Source organism: Sinocyclocheilus rhinocerous, unplaced genomic scaffold (assembly GCF_001515625.1).
Source record: "Sinocyclocheilus rhinocerous isolate Xijiao unplaced genomic scaffold, SAMN03320098_v1.1 scaffold5223, whole genome shotgun sequence".
NCBI classification, from domain to species: Eukaryota; Metazoa; Chordata; class Actinopteri; order Cypriniformes; family Cyprinidae; genus Sinocyclocheilus; species Sinocyclocheilus rhinocerous.
The window spans coordinates 1-14354 of NW_015647438.1; the positions used below are offsets into that span (position 1 = coordinate 1).

The following is a 14354-nucleotide window of genomic DNA, read 5'->3' on the forward strand; positions in this document are numbered from 1 at the left end:
TGATGTTAGAGCGTTGTTGAGAGAGAACAAGAATGTATTGGAAACCCTTAACTCTTCACCTGAACAGTTTATGTTTTTGTATATGGTATCATTGTAATCCTTGACCATCAAAACATAGGGATAGACATCACCTTTTCTGTGTTATCATGTTTTGTTCAGGAGCTATGACACAAAATACATAATTTGGTTATGGCAGAAAGTAAAATGGCCGCCATGGCAACCACAAGGTGTTTTTGCGATTACTCCATTTCTGAAAATGTTTAGGGCCGCAAACTATGCAAGTGTACCAAATTTCATGCTTTTATGAAAAAGTGAACATTATTTTCACATATCACCTGGACTATATGGTTTTGTTTGAGATGGTTAGTGCTGGTCTGTAACCAAAAGGAATTGTTTACCCCAAAATGACATCATTTACTCACCCTCATTATTCATTGATCTTTTTCTCCACCAGATCTCGGAACATCTAAGTTCAGCTTTTGTTCAATTAAAAAAGCCGGAAGCAGCTGGATTTAGCTCTCCCAGCCTGACTGAGCTAAAGAGTGTAAAACCCCTCTAATACCAGCCTACAAACCAGCTATGACCAGGCTGGATGACCAGCTAAAACCAGCCAACCAGCTTTCATTTTAGCTGTTTCTTTCAGCAGGGAATGCTGACACTCATTGAAAAAAACATGCTTGCGGTGGCATTTCTGTTTTCGTGACACTTTCAAAGTGGAATGTCCAATGAGTGGCACTAAAAGTGTGTTCAATTTTATGTGAAACAGATGAATGTGCATCTGGGTGACCATACGTGCTCTATTTCCTGGACACGTCCTGGCCAGGATTTCTCAGTTGCCTTAAAATATCCAGGTTTTGGCTTTGTTTTCCTGCTTTCATACTTGCTGAAGATAATGATCGAAAAGTAGTTGTACCAATAACATGCAGGCATTGTACATTATCGACCAGTCGTGGCGCGTGAGAAGGTGGGATCTACAGAGAATGGTCAAAGCGATGCAAATGCGTTACTGGGCGAGAGGCCACACAGCTGACCGACACCGGATCCCCAAATTTCACCACTATTCTGGAGGGAGATATCTCTAGCGAGCAACTGTCACCTGACACTGAAGGAGGTGTGAATCAGAGTCATCAATATCACACTTATTAAATATTAGTATGCCATAGGCCTATATAGAAAATGTGAATATTTTCTAGCATATTTAAAAACAATTATTGTTTCATAAACCATGTTTCAATGCTTTCCATCCAAAAGTAGATTAAATAATTATTTTTATAACAAATTTTCTTTCTACTAAGAAATACTTTTATGATGACCAATGTCAAATATTTCTTGAATGAACTTTACAAACTGCCAAAAACATTACAGATAAATTCAGTAGGTTTTCATGGGAAGTTGGCAAGTGCAAACAGATATGCACTGCATAATTGTTTACTCTCAGCTTAACCTGAAATACTATTAAACAACTAGCGTTATTTGCACACAGAAACATCTTACCTATTCCGATAATGTACAGACCGAGAAACCATAAGAGATTAGTTTTCATTTTGATGAAAATAGTTGAAATCTGCTAGAGTCCGCTCACAGAGGCAAGAGGAATTCCGCCACGGTCTTGCTTGGCAACTAAAAACTGAACAGTGACAGCCAACAAAAGCCTTGTACTGAAGGGCCTGGAAGGGGATTGAAGTAGTGGGCCTCATTAAAATCAGCTCTCCCTCTGCTTGCACTTTAATATTTCTCATCCTCTCTATATGTATCTTGCGAAAATGTCTTTTTTATATCACATTTAAGTCTAGCGTACTGAAGCATTAACACATTAGAATGTCTGTTTAATTTTATTATCGTATTTGTCTTTCAGCTTAAAGTTGCCAGTTGCAATAAATAGTTTAACGGCTCATGTTTATTGTTTTCGTGGATCACAACATACATAAACTATATTTTAACTGACTGCATACGGTGAATATTTATTATTTCTGCTGACACGTGCCACAGAGATGTCACTGTTTATGCATAGCGTCTCTTTATTTTATTTTTTACATTCGTTTATGTTAGTCAAGAGCTACTGAGTTCCAGCTACCTGTCTTAAAATGCCTCACTGCAGCAAGGTTGCTATGCCAACACTCACTCACTGGCAGACTGAAGTCGCACAGGTCGCTGTGTTAAACACACAAAAGAGACACAAAGAAGACTTCATTTAAAAAGCATAAGGATTAGAATTGATGTGTTCCCCTAAAGTACTTATTACTTCCTTGGGTGTGATACAACACCACAGTAACTTTCATAACATTCATGTAGCATCCAGATGTTAGTAATTTGTTCAGGTTCTTAATATTGTCACATTGGTCAAACATTAAAAAGTGAACTAGTTTTGGGTGTTCAGTGTGGTTGTTTACTGGCCCAAGTCAAAAGAGCCTACTGTACGTCACATAAGTCAAGTGGTCAAGTGCAAAGACCGCAAGTGCGGGTATTTGCACAAGGGGTTTGTTGAGTGACACTGACATTGAGAAACTCCACCCTAGTTGTCACAGTTTCCACATACTCACAAAGCACATTTCCCTCAACAAACTGAAACTGAGCAAATTAGAACAATTAACACTGAGAAAGAAATCAAATCCAAAGAAGCCAAAGTTTATTTTGCTGCTGTTCAACGGCTCAAAATATATATTTTTTGTGTTGTTCAAAACATCTTGTAGGGCCAAAAAGAATGTTTTACATGAAGAAGAAGAAAAAACAAAGCTTTCGGGGGAGGGGGACCAGAGAAATGAGATGCTTCCCTTGGTAGCTGGTGCCCTGTGCACTCAGTGTACTCATCTTGTGCTCAGCTCACATTCACACCGAGTACAGAAGAATTTTAAAAGCTGCTCTGTGCAGTGAATACATATGCTAAATTCCTTCTAAATATGGTGTTACAGGGTGACAAACAAATCAAATATACTAGATTACTGATGTTATAAACAATAATGTCAAAAATGTAAAATTGTGTAATGGACCTTTTTCACATTTCCGGGTTTCTCAGCAGTAGAAGTCGTCGTAGTTGGGTAAACGTCTATAGCAGTGAATGGGAGACTACCACAGATATATTTTTTGCATTCCCATTTGCTCAAACAGCAAAAGAAAAACTCCATGATAGCGTATTCATGACTTTCAAAAAAGGAATAAAATAGAGAGAGACTGAAAACTGCAGTCAGTAGAGAGAACGATGTCAAATTTACCCTAGGGTTGCCAGCCGTCCCGTATTAGCCGGGACGTCCCGTATTTTGGGCCTAATTGATTTGTCCCGTACGTGACTTTCCTTGTCCCATTTATTGACTGCTACGCTGATCTAACCACTGACTGATACAACAGCAGCAGTGCTGATCACTTGAGAATGATCACCGATACCTTTCATCATCCAATCACAGCCCCCCTGACGCAGTATACGTTAAATAAATCAGAAATAAAAACAATCCTCTGCCAGGTGTCCTGACATTTTATCCTACCCATTTATGTTTCCTGCGCATGCGCACATCAATATTGCGTCCTTTTTCTCATGCTGAACAACAATATTTAATGTATCTGCATTACTGTAAGGGTAGGTTTAGGGTTGGGGTAGGTGTAGACTTTAATAAAAAAAAATCTAATAGGTAGAAAAAATTATTTATTGTTGGTTTCCTGTAGCTGTATCCCTTCTAGCTACAACCACGAATATAACACATAATTACTGTATTTGCATTACTGTAAGGGTAGGTTTAGGGTTGTGGTAGGTGTAGACGTTAATAAACCATAATTTTACAGGTAGCATTTTTCGTTGTCGAATTGTACTACCCACTTGAGACTTGATCAGTAAGGGAAGTCATCTTTCACTATTGTAATGTTGTTAAATAGAGAAAAATATTTTATATTTAAGTAAGTAATAGCATAATTGTTAACCTTGGACCTTATTCTTGAAACACATTCTTGAATGACCAATAAAAAGGTGTCAAGCACCAAAAGCAGCCCCTATTAAATCTATAAGCTGTCTTTAATTGAAAAATACGCATTTTCATGCATACAGCCAACAACAACAGCCAAGGTGTGACCACTTTTCAAAAACACTTAAAAGAGTTAAAGGACAATGATCAATGCAACCAGCAACTGGCAGAATATAAGAACAGTCCAGAATGTGGGACGACTGCCTGTGGAAGAAAAGCAGTATTAATGATGGTACAAACAGAAACAACACTCAGTGTTTTCAATGCTAAATATCTACAGATGCACTCTTAAAAATACAAGTTCCATGGTGCCTTAGAGGAACCATTCTTGGTTCCCAAAAAACCCCTTCATTGAACAGTTCTTAAAGGAATTTTTTTCCAGAAGGAACTTTTTGTGAAATGGAAAAATTCCATGGATGTTAAAAGTTCTTCATGGAACCATGCATGCCAATAAAGAACCTTCATTTTTAAGAGTGTACAAAAGAGTGACTCTGGTTTTACACCCAGAAATCAAACACAATGTACAAAATAATAAACACTCAATCCAACATCCAGAAAAAAATTATCATAAAGTATTCAAGTCATCGAATATGTCACAAAAGTGCACTCATAATTAATGAGAGCAAAACAACTAAGCTAAATACATACATTCAAACAAAAAATAAAAAATGCAATACTATGGGATGAAATTAGTCTCAAATTTACTAACGAATGCATGCACAATTATTCATGAACTTGATAAATGTTGCAAATGTATTTTACTATCCACAACCAAATGTCTGTCAGCTTGTGTCTGTGAAATTCAGAATTAGCATGAATGTGCAGCGGTTTGTACAAATAGAAACATGTTTGTGAATACAGAGGATTTATTTTGCAGTAGTGTATCAGAATGTGTGCATGCAACAAGGAAGATGTGCATTTATGGACCGGGTGGCACGCTTGCATTCATTGACATCTCTTCTGAGTCGATTCTATTTGATTCATTTGGATTTTGAGACTTTATTTTTGCAGTTTTCAGCATTTCACAACCCACACAGAAACAACTACCAATTAATAAGACCCAGCGCTATTCATCAATGTGTGCACATGTATGTCAAAATGTCTAAATTAACATTCATGAAATCTTATTCAAATATAAACAAGATAATAATCACTGCATTTTCTCATTTTACAAAGATTTTTCATTTATAACCCACCTGTAGATTTGATGATAAATCCCGGACGAGCCCTCCTCTGGCTTTCCAGCCATTTGATGATGAACACTTTGCTGTCGCTTCCCAGAGAGTTTGTGGCGGTGCACGTGTAGTTTCCTGGACTGAGGAGGACTGTGGAGGACTGGAGCACTGAGGAGCTGATCTCCTCTTTCAGATGCTCTGAGTGCCATGTGTACTTAGGAGCCGGGTTTGCCTTCACTGTACAGTTTAGCGTGACCTCGTCGTTTTTAATGATGGTCTCTGTTGAATTGGAGTGTTTTGGTTTATCTGAGAAGGACAGAGAGACATTTAATAGCACAACAGCACCATGATGAGCAGCTGTTATTAATAAATCAGTAAAATACTGTACAACTGAAACCATTCATGTAATATTTGATAAAATGATCTCAGTTAATATGCACATCTCTGTATGTGATGAAATATGACAGTTGCACATCCTTCACACTAGAAGGCCATTCAGAAAATATAAACTGAATTATACGGCAAGTTTAGCAATAATAAACTTACAGTTCAATTCAACATTAAGACGTCCTGATGTTTCTTTTGGAGGAGGTTGAGGTCCTTCTGCTCCCAGTTCCAGCTCTGCTTCACACCTGTATTGAGCTCCATCATCAGCTCTGTCTGGACGGATCAGGAGTGTGGTGGTTTCATTCACTGGAGTCTTGTTATCCTCAGTGAAGGTGGTTTGATTCAGCAGAGTCTAAGGACAGAGAGACATTTAATAGCACAACAGCACCATGATGAGCAGCTGTTATTAATAAATCAGTAAAATACTGTACAACTGAAACCATTCATGTAATATTTGATAAAATGATCTCAGTTAATATGCACATCTCTGTATGTGATGAAATATGACAGTTGCACATCCTTCACACTAGAAGGCCATTCAGAAAATATAAACTGAATTATACGGCAAGCTTAGCAATAAAAAAACATACAGTACAACTCAACATTAAGACGTCCTGATGTTTCTTTTGGAGAAGGTTGAGGTCCTTCTGCTCCCAGTTCCAGCTCTGCTTCACACCTGTATTGAGCTCCATCATCAGCTCTGTCTGGACGGATCAGGAGTGTGGTGGTTTCATTCACTGGAGTCTTGTTATCCTCAGTGAAGGTGGTTTGATTCAGCAGAGTCTGTCCTTTGTACCATTTGACAGTGAGATTCTGAACAGGAGCCACATCGTGAACATCACACTGGAGCTCATACTGCTTTCCCTCTATCATTGGTCCTCTGTGATTCACAATACTGATGGACACACTGTCTGGAGTCTCTGTGGAGGAAGATTTACAAACTCTGAAATCTGCAGTGATGAATGTACATTTATTAGATATTTCTGAGAATGAAAAGACAAAAAATTAAATAACAGGGAAACTGACTGTAAATAGTGACTGGGAGCTCTACTTGACACTGTTCCTCATGGTTTATGTAGCAGTATGGCTGTATGTCCCATTCTATCAGATTTGACACTCTCCATGTGATCAGACTGTCTCTGGTCATGGTCACTGCTCCCTCACTGGCTTCCCATCCCATCCCTTGATGTGGGACTGAAGTGCTACAGTTAACTGCTACAGAATCGCCGTATCTCACAACAGCTCTCTGTGGGTTGAGCTGAACAGGACATTCAGCTCGTGTACCTGTTAAACAAAACAAGAAGGATTTTTTTAATAAAACACACAAATGCACAAAATATTTTCTAATATGTTAATATAATACACAAAATCAGAAAGTAACCTCACTACAGAAATGTTTCATATACGGTATATAAACTATTCATTCACAGTATCTGCCTTTCATAATGGTATTACTATCAAACTATTCATTTGTCTACCATTTAATCTAACTGATCGTAATGGTTAATCAATGGATCATTTGGTGCACCTATAGATTTCTATATACAGTATATCATGATAAGAAAAAAAAAATGTCAGAACTGAACTTAGCACTCCAAATATTAGTCCTTAGAGAGATAACACAGTTATAATCATTTAATCTCCAATAAAGTACTACATAAAACATATTTAGGCTCATTAGATAACAGATGTTTGCACTTCAGGCATTGAACAAATAAAACATACAAACCTGTGAGATTCACAAGCTGTGAAACTGCAGAGAGATAAACAAATCCAAAGAAACGTTGAAACATATTTAATGTGCTCAGGGAAAAGCAATTGAACAGAAAATGTCGTAAATAGACCGAACTTTATGATAGTAACTCTGACTGTACAGTCTGTGACTGAACAGTTGTACCTCGTGCACACGATAATGAAAGAAAAAAGAAGAAGAACAAACCCCACCCCAGAAAAAGAGATTTCAGTTGACTGACTCGTGTTAATGGATGACAGCAAATCAGAAGCATAAATGAAACGAAATGAACTAATAACCTGTATTCTTGTGATGAGTTGATGTTACCCTGACATTTGAACCAGAACATCATGCAAAAATTATGAATTTCGTGCTCATTCATAACAATCATACAGCTATCCAGATGCTAGTCATTTGTTTAGGTATGAAATAAGTTAATAAAATAAGTATCACATTGGTAAAACACTGAAAAGTGAACTAGCTTTTAGGTGTTTTTAGGTGTTCAGGGAGGTTGTTCAGCTTTAGAATCACTAGTATTTTTTTAAAATGAGAAACTCCATCCTAGTTGTCACAGTTTCCACTGATACTCACAAAGCACATTTCCCACAACAAACTGAAACTGAGCAAAATTACAACAATTAACACTGAGAAAGAAATCAAATCCAAAGAAGTCAAAGTTTATTTTACTGCTGTTCAACTGCTCAAAATACATTTTTATGTGTTCTCCAAAATAATATATATATACAGTATATATATATATATATATATATATAGTCTGTGGTTAAAATTGCCGACCATAGGAAATTAATAGGAAAAACTCTAATGGCAGGGCAATTATTATTTTTTTTTCAATTCAATTCTCACTTTATTTTTAATGCACAATTACAACAACTGGCACTGACCATTGTGCTGTACAATAAAACATAACAAACATAACCATCAGATACATTCAAGCACAAAGTCACAGATGGAAAAACAGAGCATAAACAGTCAAATATCACATCACAGATAGTAGGCCAGATAAAATAGAAACTTTTTAGCTTAGATTATAATTGTGGCATAAAAGCATTTTTTAAAATATGTGTAAAATAAAATATATGTATCAGCTACTATGCTGAACAAACACACAGAGAAATGAAATGAGACTATAAAACATCCAGAGTGTAAAAGATTCTCATCTACCAACCCACTAACCCTTACGAGCATAAAATGAGTGGATGAGTTTATGACTATACACATTACTGCAAAAATTACTGCGTAAAATTGAGAATTGTTACACAGCAGGTCTCTGCTTAGAACACTCCAGCCATCTATTGACCACAGACACCAGGTTAGATGCCATATTGAATTTAACATTCATTTTTTCATTGCAGGTTGTACCTGCACTCACTCACTCACATCATTAACACATCCCTGCACACTGGTGTTTTTCCCTCAGCATTTAGACAGGCTCGTATAACCCCACTACTTAAGAAACCCACCCTTAACCCATCTATTTTAGAGAACTACAGAACGGTTTCCCTTCTTCCTCTCATTGCAAAAACACTTCAACGAGTTGTGTTTAACCAAGTCCCTGCCTTTCTCACACAGAACAACCTCCTCGACAGCAACCAGTCTGGTTTCAGAAGTGGACATTCAACCGAGACTGCCTTTCTCTCAGTTGCTGAAACACTCTTCTGGCTGAGCTGAACAGGACATTCAGCATGTGTACCTGTTAAACACATTGAGAAGGATGTGATTTAAAACTGGTGAAGATACAGCACAGAATAGCAGCAGGGAAGTATCAGATTACAAGCAGACACAGAAATAACCTACTACGAGTCCTTAAGACTTGCAAACTGACCACTGATCTACATGCATCTAGAGCTTTGTATTTTATAGAGTTAGGCCAAAGACATTTTGCTGTAGAAGCCTGTCTATTGTCATAATCATGAAATGCAACAAAAAACTTTACTGATAAACGCAGTAGCAAGACAACATTTGGCAGAGTTTGTTCAAGCTCAAACATGTCAATTGAATAGAAATGAATTTAAAACTCCAAACACTGATCCTAAGAAAAAAAGTTATAATCATTTAATCTCAAAGAACATAAAAGCTAAAAACATATCTAGGTTCCATCCATATAAATGACGTTTGCGCTTCAGCATACAAACCTGTGAGACTCACAAGCTGTGAAACTGCAGAGAGATATACAAATCCAAAGAAATGCTGAAACATATTCAATGTGCTCAGGGAAAAGCAAATGAACAGAAAAAAACTTAAAACTGAACAATAACAACAACAACAATACGGATGCCATAATATCACAAAGCAAAATAATTTTAAAATAACACCAAGGCTAGCCTCTTAATGAGTTATTCTTAATGACTTATATTGCTGATGACTATATCATTAGCATTAAGTAGCCAACCTTACCTGATCAGATTTTCTCTTGTATTAGCTTTAAAGAACGTGCTTTACAAACACAAAGTTAAAGCAGCCAAAGAAAAATTAATGCTTAAGGGGTAAGAGCCCAACTGAAGCAAACACTGATCTCATGGTGACATTAAACTTGACTATTTTTTAATAAAAAAATCAACATCTAAACTTCTGTTAATTCTCAACAAGAACTTTTATATGAAATTAAGTCAAACTGGTTAGTAATAAACAAAGATGCTGAGATCTTGAGAGATCTGTTAGTGTTTAATGTTCTGTTGCTGCAAGTTATTTGACTTTTATTTATTTATTTATACAGTGAAGGTGCTTGATCGTAATAATTCATGAAATACCTGTAAAATAACAGTGATTGTTAAAGTTTAAATATAGTTTTTGTACTTTATTTAAATTAGAATATTTTACTTAAACGTTACAGTTTTTGTTTGGCAGCCGTTGCTGCCATTTTTTTAAAAGGGTGTGAGCAATGGGGTCATTTGCACCATCTGGTGGTTATTTCATGAACTATTATCGCCATTATTTCTTGTAATTTCTATGTAATTTAAGAAAACAGAAAAATACTCTATAAATAATACAGTATTTTTATGTATAAACAATGTAATGCATCGATAATGATATAATACTTAAAATAACAGCCAAATTGTTAATTTTACAGATATTGTTAGCAATTTTACAAACTTTTGCATACAATTTAAAATGACTGGGGGAAAATATGAGTTATTTTATGTAAAAATAGGGTTTTTTACAGTGTATTTTTGAAAATATATTTATACATTTAAAATATATTTTAAAAAAATATACAAAAAATGGCCAAAAATATATATCCTAAAATATATTTACCAAAAAATATATATTTTCTACCAATATATTTTGGCCATCTTTTGTATATTTTTAATAATATAAATTAATTAATTAAATAATATATTTTAATATATAAATATATATTTTTAAAGCATTTAAATATATATATTTTTGACCTCTACATATTTCAGTCAAAGAAAATGCATTTGCAATGCCCAACATATATTTAGCATATATTTCAAATATATTTTCGCCACAAAATATGTATTTTTTGTTGCCATATAGGCAAGGGAATTCCATTGGAAGTGAGCATGCTGTACTCACTCAAAGGGAGCAATGGAAGACAATATCATTTCATCTTTATCTTCAAAGACAACAAGAATCTCTCATTTATTGCTGTTAATTTAACTGCTGTTAAATGTTGCCATTTGGACCCTCAACCCTCGAGGTAGTCACATTTAGTAGCTTATAAACTGTTCGATCAAGACTACACGTCAAAAATTTCAGATCCGACCCCAGCCGCTGGATCCTGTCAGAGATATCTGTTTTGTCTTTTATCCAAAACCCAGTCAGCAGGGTATTGTCTCATATCCAAAAACCGTTAAAGGATTAGTTCACTTTCAGAATAAAAAGTTTCTGATAATTTACTCACCCCCATGTCATCCAAGATGTTCATGTCTTTCTTTCTTCAGTCGAAAAGAAATTAAAGTTTTTGAGGAAAACATTCCAGGATTTTTCTCCATATAATTGACTTCAATGGGAGCCAACAGGTTGAAGGTCCAAATTGCAGTTTCAAAAATGTTTATCTTTTTAACCACAAATGCTCGTCTTGCACTAGTTATTTGCACTAGCTAATTATTATATTTTTAAAAATAAAAGTAAATTGATTACATTATAAATGATTATAAATAAATAAATTAACATAGAAGGGAAAAAAACAACAACAACACAAATATAGGCCTATGATTAGGCTATTCTCTTGAATCAGCATACAGGTTGCTACCAAGAACCCTTAGATCTTAAATGTTACAAAACATTTTAAACTACATATTAAATCTATTCATGATGAAAATGTGTGTAATATACCACAACAAGACAAATTCATTTATGCTACATTTTTGGTCACTTCATTAAAGCACCGCAGCCTATGTTGAGTTTCTTTTTCTTTTTTATTCCTTTTTTTAACCATGAAATATCAGTTTTAATTGTACATGTATGTAAGTTTAGTGAGCGGGTACGAAATGCAGCGCAAAGGGTGAATTGCTTTATGGCAGCAACAAATGCACGTGTACAGCGATCCACTCATAGATATATATATGTAGATGTCTCATTAGCGACTGTTTCTATGGGCCGCTATACATAAGCCGTCGGCCATATTGTATCGGTCAACTTGAGGTCATTCACCATAGTAATCACTGAATATTCGAAAGATGCCACAATCCTGCACAGAAAGGCTCAATGGCTCTGTGAGAACCTACAGTATGGCGAATGACCTCAAGTTGACCGTTTCAAGATGGCGGCCGCATCTACGTGCCTGGAGCCGTCGAATGGGGTATCTATACATATCTATGGATCCACTGTAATTACGACAGTAATAGCCTATATTTATGGCAATGAAAAAAACAAACAACACATAACTATGTACAGTTGTCGGGTAAAACTTTTGGTTTGATCTGAGAAGGTTAGTTTTCGGCTATAAAAAATAAAACCTAAAATAACCATTAGTAAACGTTCTAAATGCAATGTTCTGGGAAGGTTAGTTTTTGGTTATAAAAATAAACCCTGAAAATAATTAGGAAATGTTCTTAATGGGTTCCCTTTATCATCCTTCCTTATCGAGTAAAAAAAGGCGAAACTTGCTTCCTACTACGGCGAAGGCTTAATATATGAATATTAATTACGTAATACAGACGTTGCTTGGTAACCGTGAAAGAGCGTCCTCTCAGGCAACCTAATTAATATTCATAATCCAAGCCTTCGCCATAGTAGGAAATGTAAACTCACCAGAGGGATTGACACACGCCTCCCATCTCTACGTCAAATCTTTTCCAGCAGCGGATGTTATTGGAAAAGTGTGGCTACAAACCTCAACGTATGAACTAGAAACCATTGAAAAGTTCTCAAAGCTGATATTTCCATTAACACCGCGGATACAGAAGGTAACGGCGCGCTGGCTGAATGACCGGCTCTGTGGCTTTGTGCGCCAGTAGCGTAGCTGCAGCCGCCAGGCCTGTGTTCGCATCATTCACAAGTATGAATCTCCGAGGGATTTTAATCGCTAACGATGTTTATCGGTCTGTGAAAGTTGTTACGTTTCGTTTGTATGTTATGTTTGGCTTTTTAATAGATAGCTTTTACTACTATGTTAATATGACTAAATGACAGTGAGACATGTTAGCTAGCCAGGCTTGTTGTTGCTGATTCTACTGCGATGAATGAGGATTGCATGTATGCAATAGAGCTGGACATGGTCATGCTACACTTGTGTGCTATTTTTGGGGTTAGTGTAGAGACCGGGGCTTATTTTAGCCAGAATAAAGGTAACTTGATTTTCCTTACATTGATGATGAGGCCAGTAACTAATGACACAAACAGCAATTTGCTTGATGGTTCTTTGTATGGTAAATCACAGTAAAAGTTGAGTAATAGTGAAGGTTAGGGCGGTCTTATGCAATCAGCGCTCGCGGCGATGAAAAAGGTTGGATAATCGCTGATCTCTGTTTGAGCGCATCGTCTACTCCAGAAAGCACCAGAACAACCCAAGGCTTCTGCGGGACTTTAAAAGTCTTAGTTCGCCCTTCCACAAAGTAGGCTAAGGCAAAAAGGGGTCTTAAATAAGAACAGAAAGTCTTAAATTCAAGCCATTAAATGCTGCATGCATTGCAAAAAAAATAATATATATATATATTAGGGCTGCACGATAAATCGCATGCGATGTTTAACGCGCATCTTATCAGTAAAGCCGGTTCTGTAATCAGCGGTAAATCTCCATCACCTGCGGGCTTTCACATTGAGCAGCATTAACTACACAGAGCCGTTGTTCACTGATGAGCTGCGCAAAAAATCGCGCGAATATGAACGTGGTTTGGCGCAGCTCGTCAGTGAACAACGGCTCTGTGTAGTTAATGCTGCTCAATGTGAAAGCCCGCAGGTGATGGAGATTTACCGCTGATTACAGAACCGGCTTTCTGACAAGATGCGCGTTAAATATCGCATGCGATTTATCGTGCAGCCCTAATATATATATATATATATATGTCTTCCACAGTAGCTTGATTTGTTTTCCATTGCAAATATCTAAACATCCTTAAATCAAGATACATTCACATGAGATGCAAACTGAACAAAATTAAGTAAGTTTATGCTTAAAACAAGAACAAATATCTGTCAATGGGGTATAAAAAAACTTGTTTTCCCTTTGTATTAAGCTGATTTTTCTGACCCCATTGTCAGATATTTGCTATTGTTTTAAGCATAAACTCACTTCATTTTAATCAATTTCTCATAAGACGAGACTTATTTGGTCATTTTGCTTCTCATTTTGATTTAAAAGTCAAGAAAATCACTTTTTTTTGGAGTTTGATCAGAGAGTACAGTAAAAAAGTAAAAGTAATTAAAATTAAATGGAGATCTGTTGAAAGTTTTATTTTCAAACTTTGAAGCGTTGCTAATACAAGACATTTTCATTCAATTTATTCCTTAAATTTTCCTGGTCTTAAAAGAACTTAAAGGGGTCAGATGACGTTGCTAAAAAGAACATTATTTTGTGTATTTGGTGTAATGCAATGTGTTTATGCGGTTTAAGGTTCAAAAAACACATTATTTTCCACATACTGTACATTATTGTTTCTCCTCTATGCCCCGCCTTTTTGAAACGCG

General features: G+C 36.1%; 2 protein-coding genes across 6 annotated transcripts in view; one reads left to right on the plus strand and one right to left on the minus strand.

The window, feature by feature from the left end:
• Nucleotides 1-3742: 3742 nt before the first annotated feature.
• LOC107709139 (cell adhesion molecule 4-like) lies at nucleotides 3743-7407 on the minus strand. Of its 2 annotated transcripts, XM_016513549.1 has the most exons (6): nucleotides 7239-7407; nucleotides 6536-6793; nucleotides 6263-6429; nucleotides 5669-5831; nucleotides 5196-5428; nucleotides 3743-4158 (listed from the first exon to the last, which is right to left on the minus strand). In XM_016513549.1, exons 1-6 carry the CDS (start codon nucleotides 7300-7302, stop codon nucleotides 4081-4083), a joined length of 963 nt encoding a protein of 320 aa, XP_016369035.1. In that variant the 5' UTR covers nucleotides 7303-7407; the 3' UTR covers nucleotides 3743-4080. The 2 variants fall into 2 exon arrangements, with proteins under 2 accessions (XP_016369035.1, XP_016369036.1); XM_016513550.1 differs by lacking the exon at nucleotides 5669-5831 and having other exon boundaries at nucleotides 6100-6429.
• A 5090-nt stretch (nucleotides 7408-12497) lies between these two features.
• LOC107709142 (cell death-inducing p53-target protein 1-like) overlaps nucleotides 12498-14354 on the plus strand; it is an 8934-nt gene continuing 7077 nt past the window's right edge. For 3 of the 4 annotated variants that reach the window (XM_016513555.1, XM_016513552.1, XM_016513556.1), the window contains exon 1: nucleotides 12498-12634. The gene's annotated coding sequence lies outside the window, so the exon portion shown is untranslated. Of the gene's footprint in view, nucleotides 12727-14354 lie in introns of all 4 variants that reach the window. The other variant, XM_016513553.1, reaches the window with a different exon arrangement.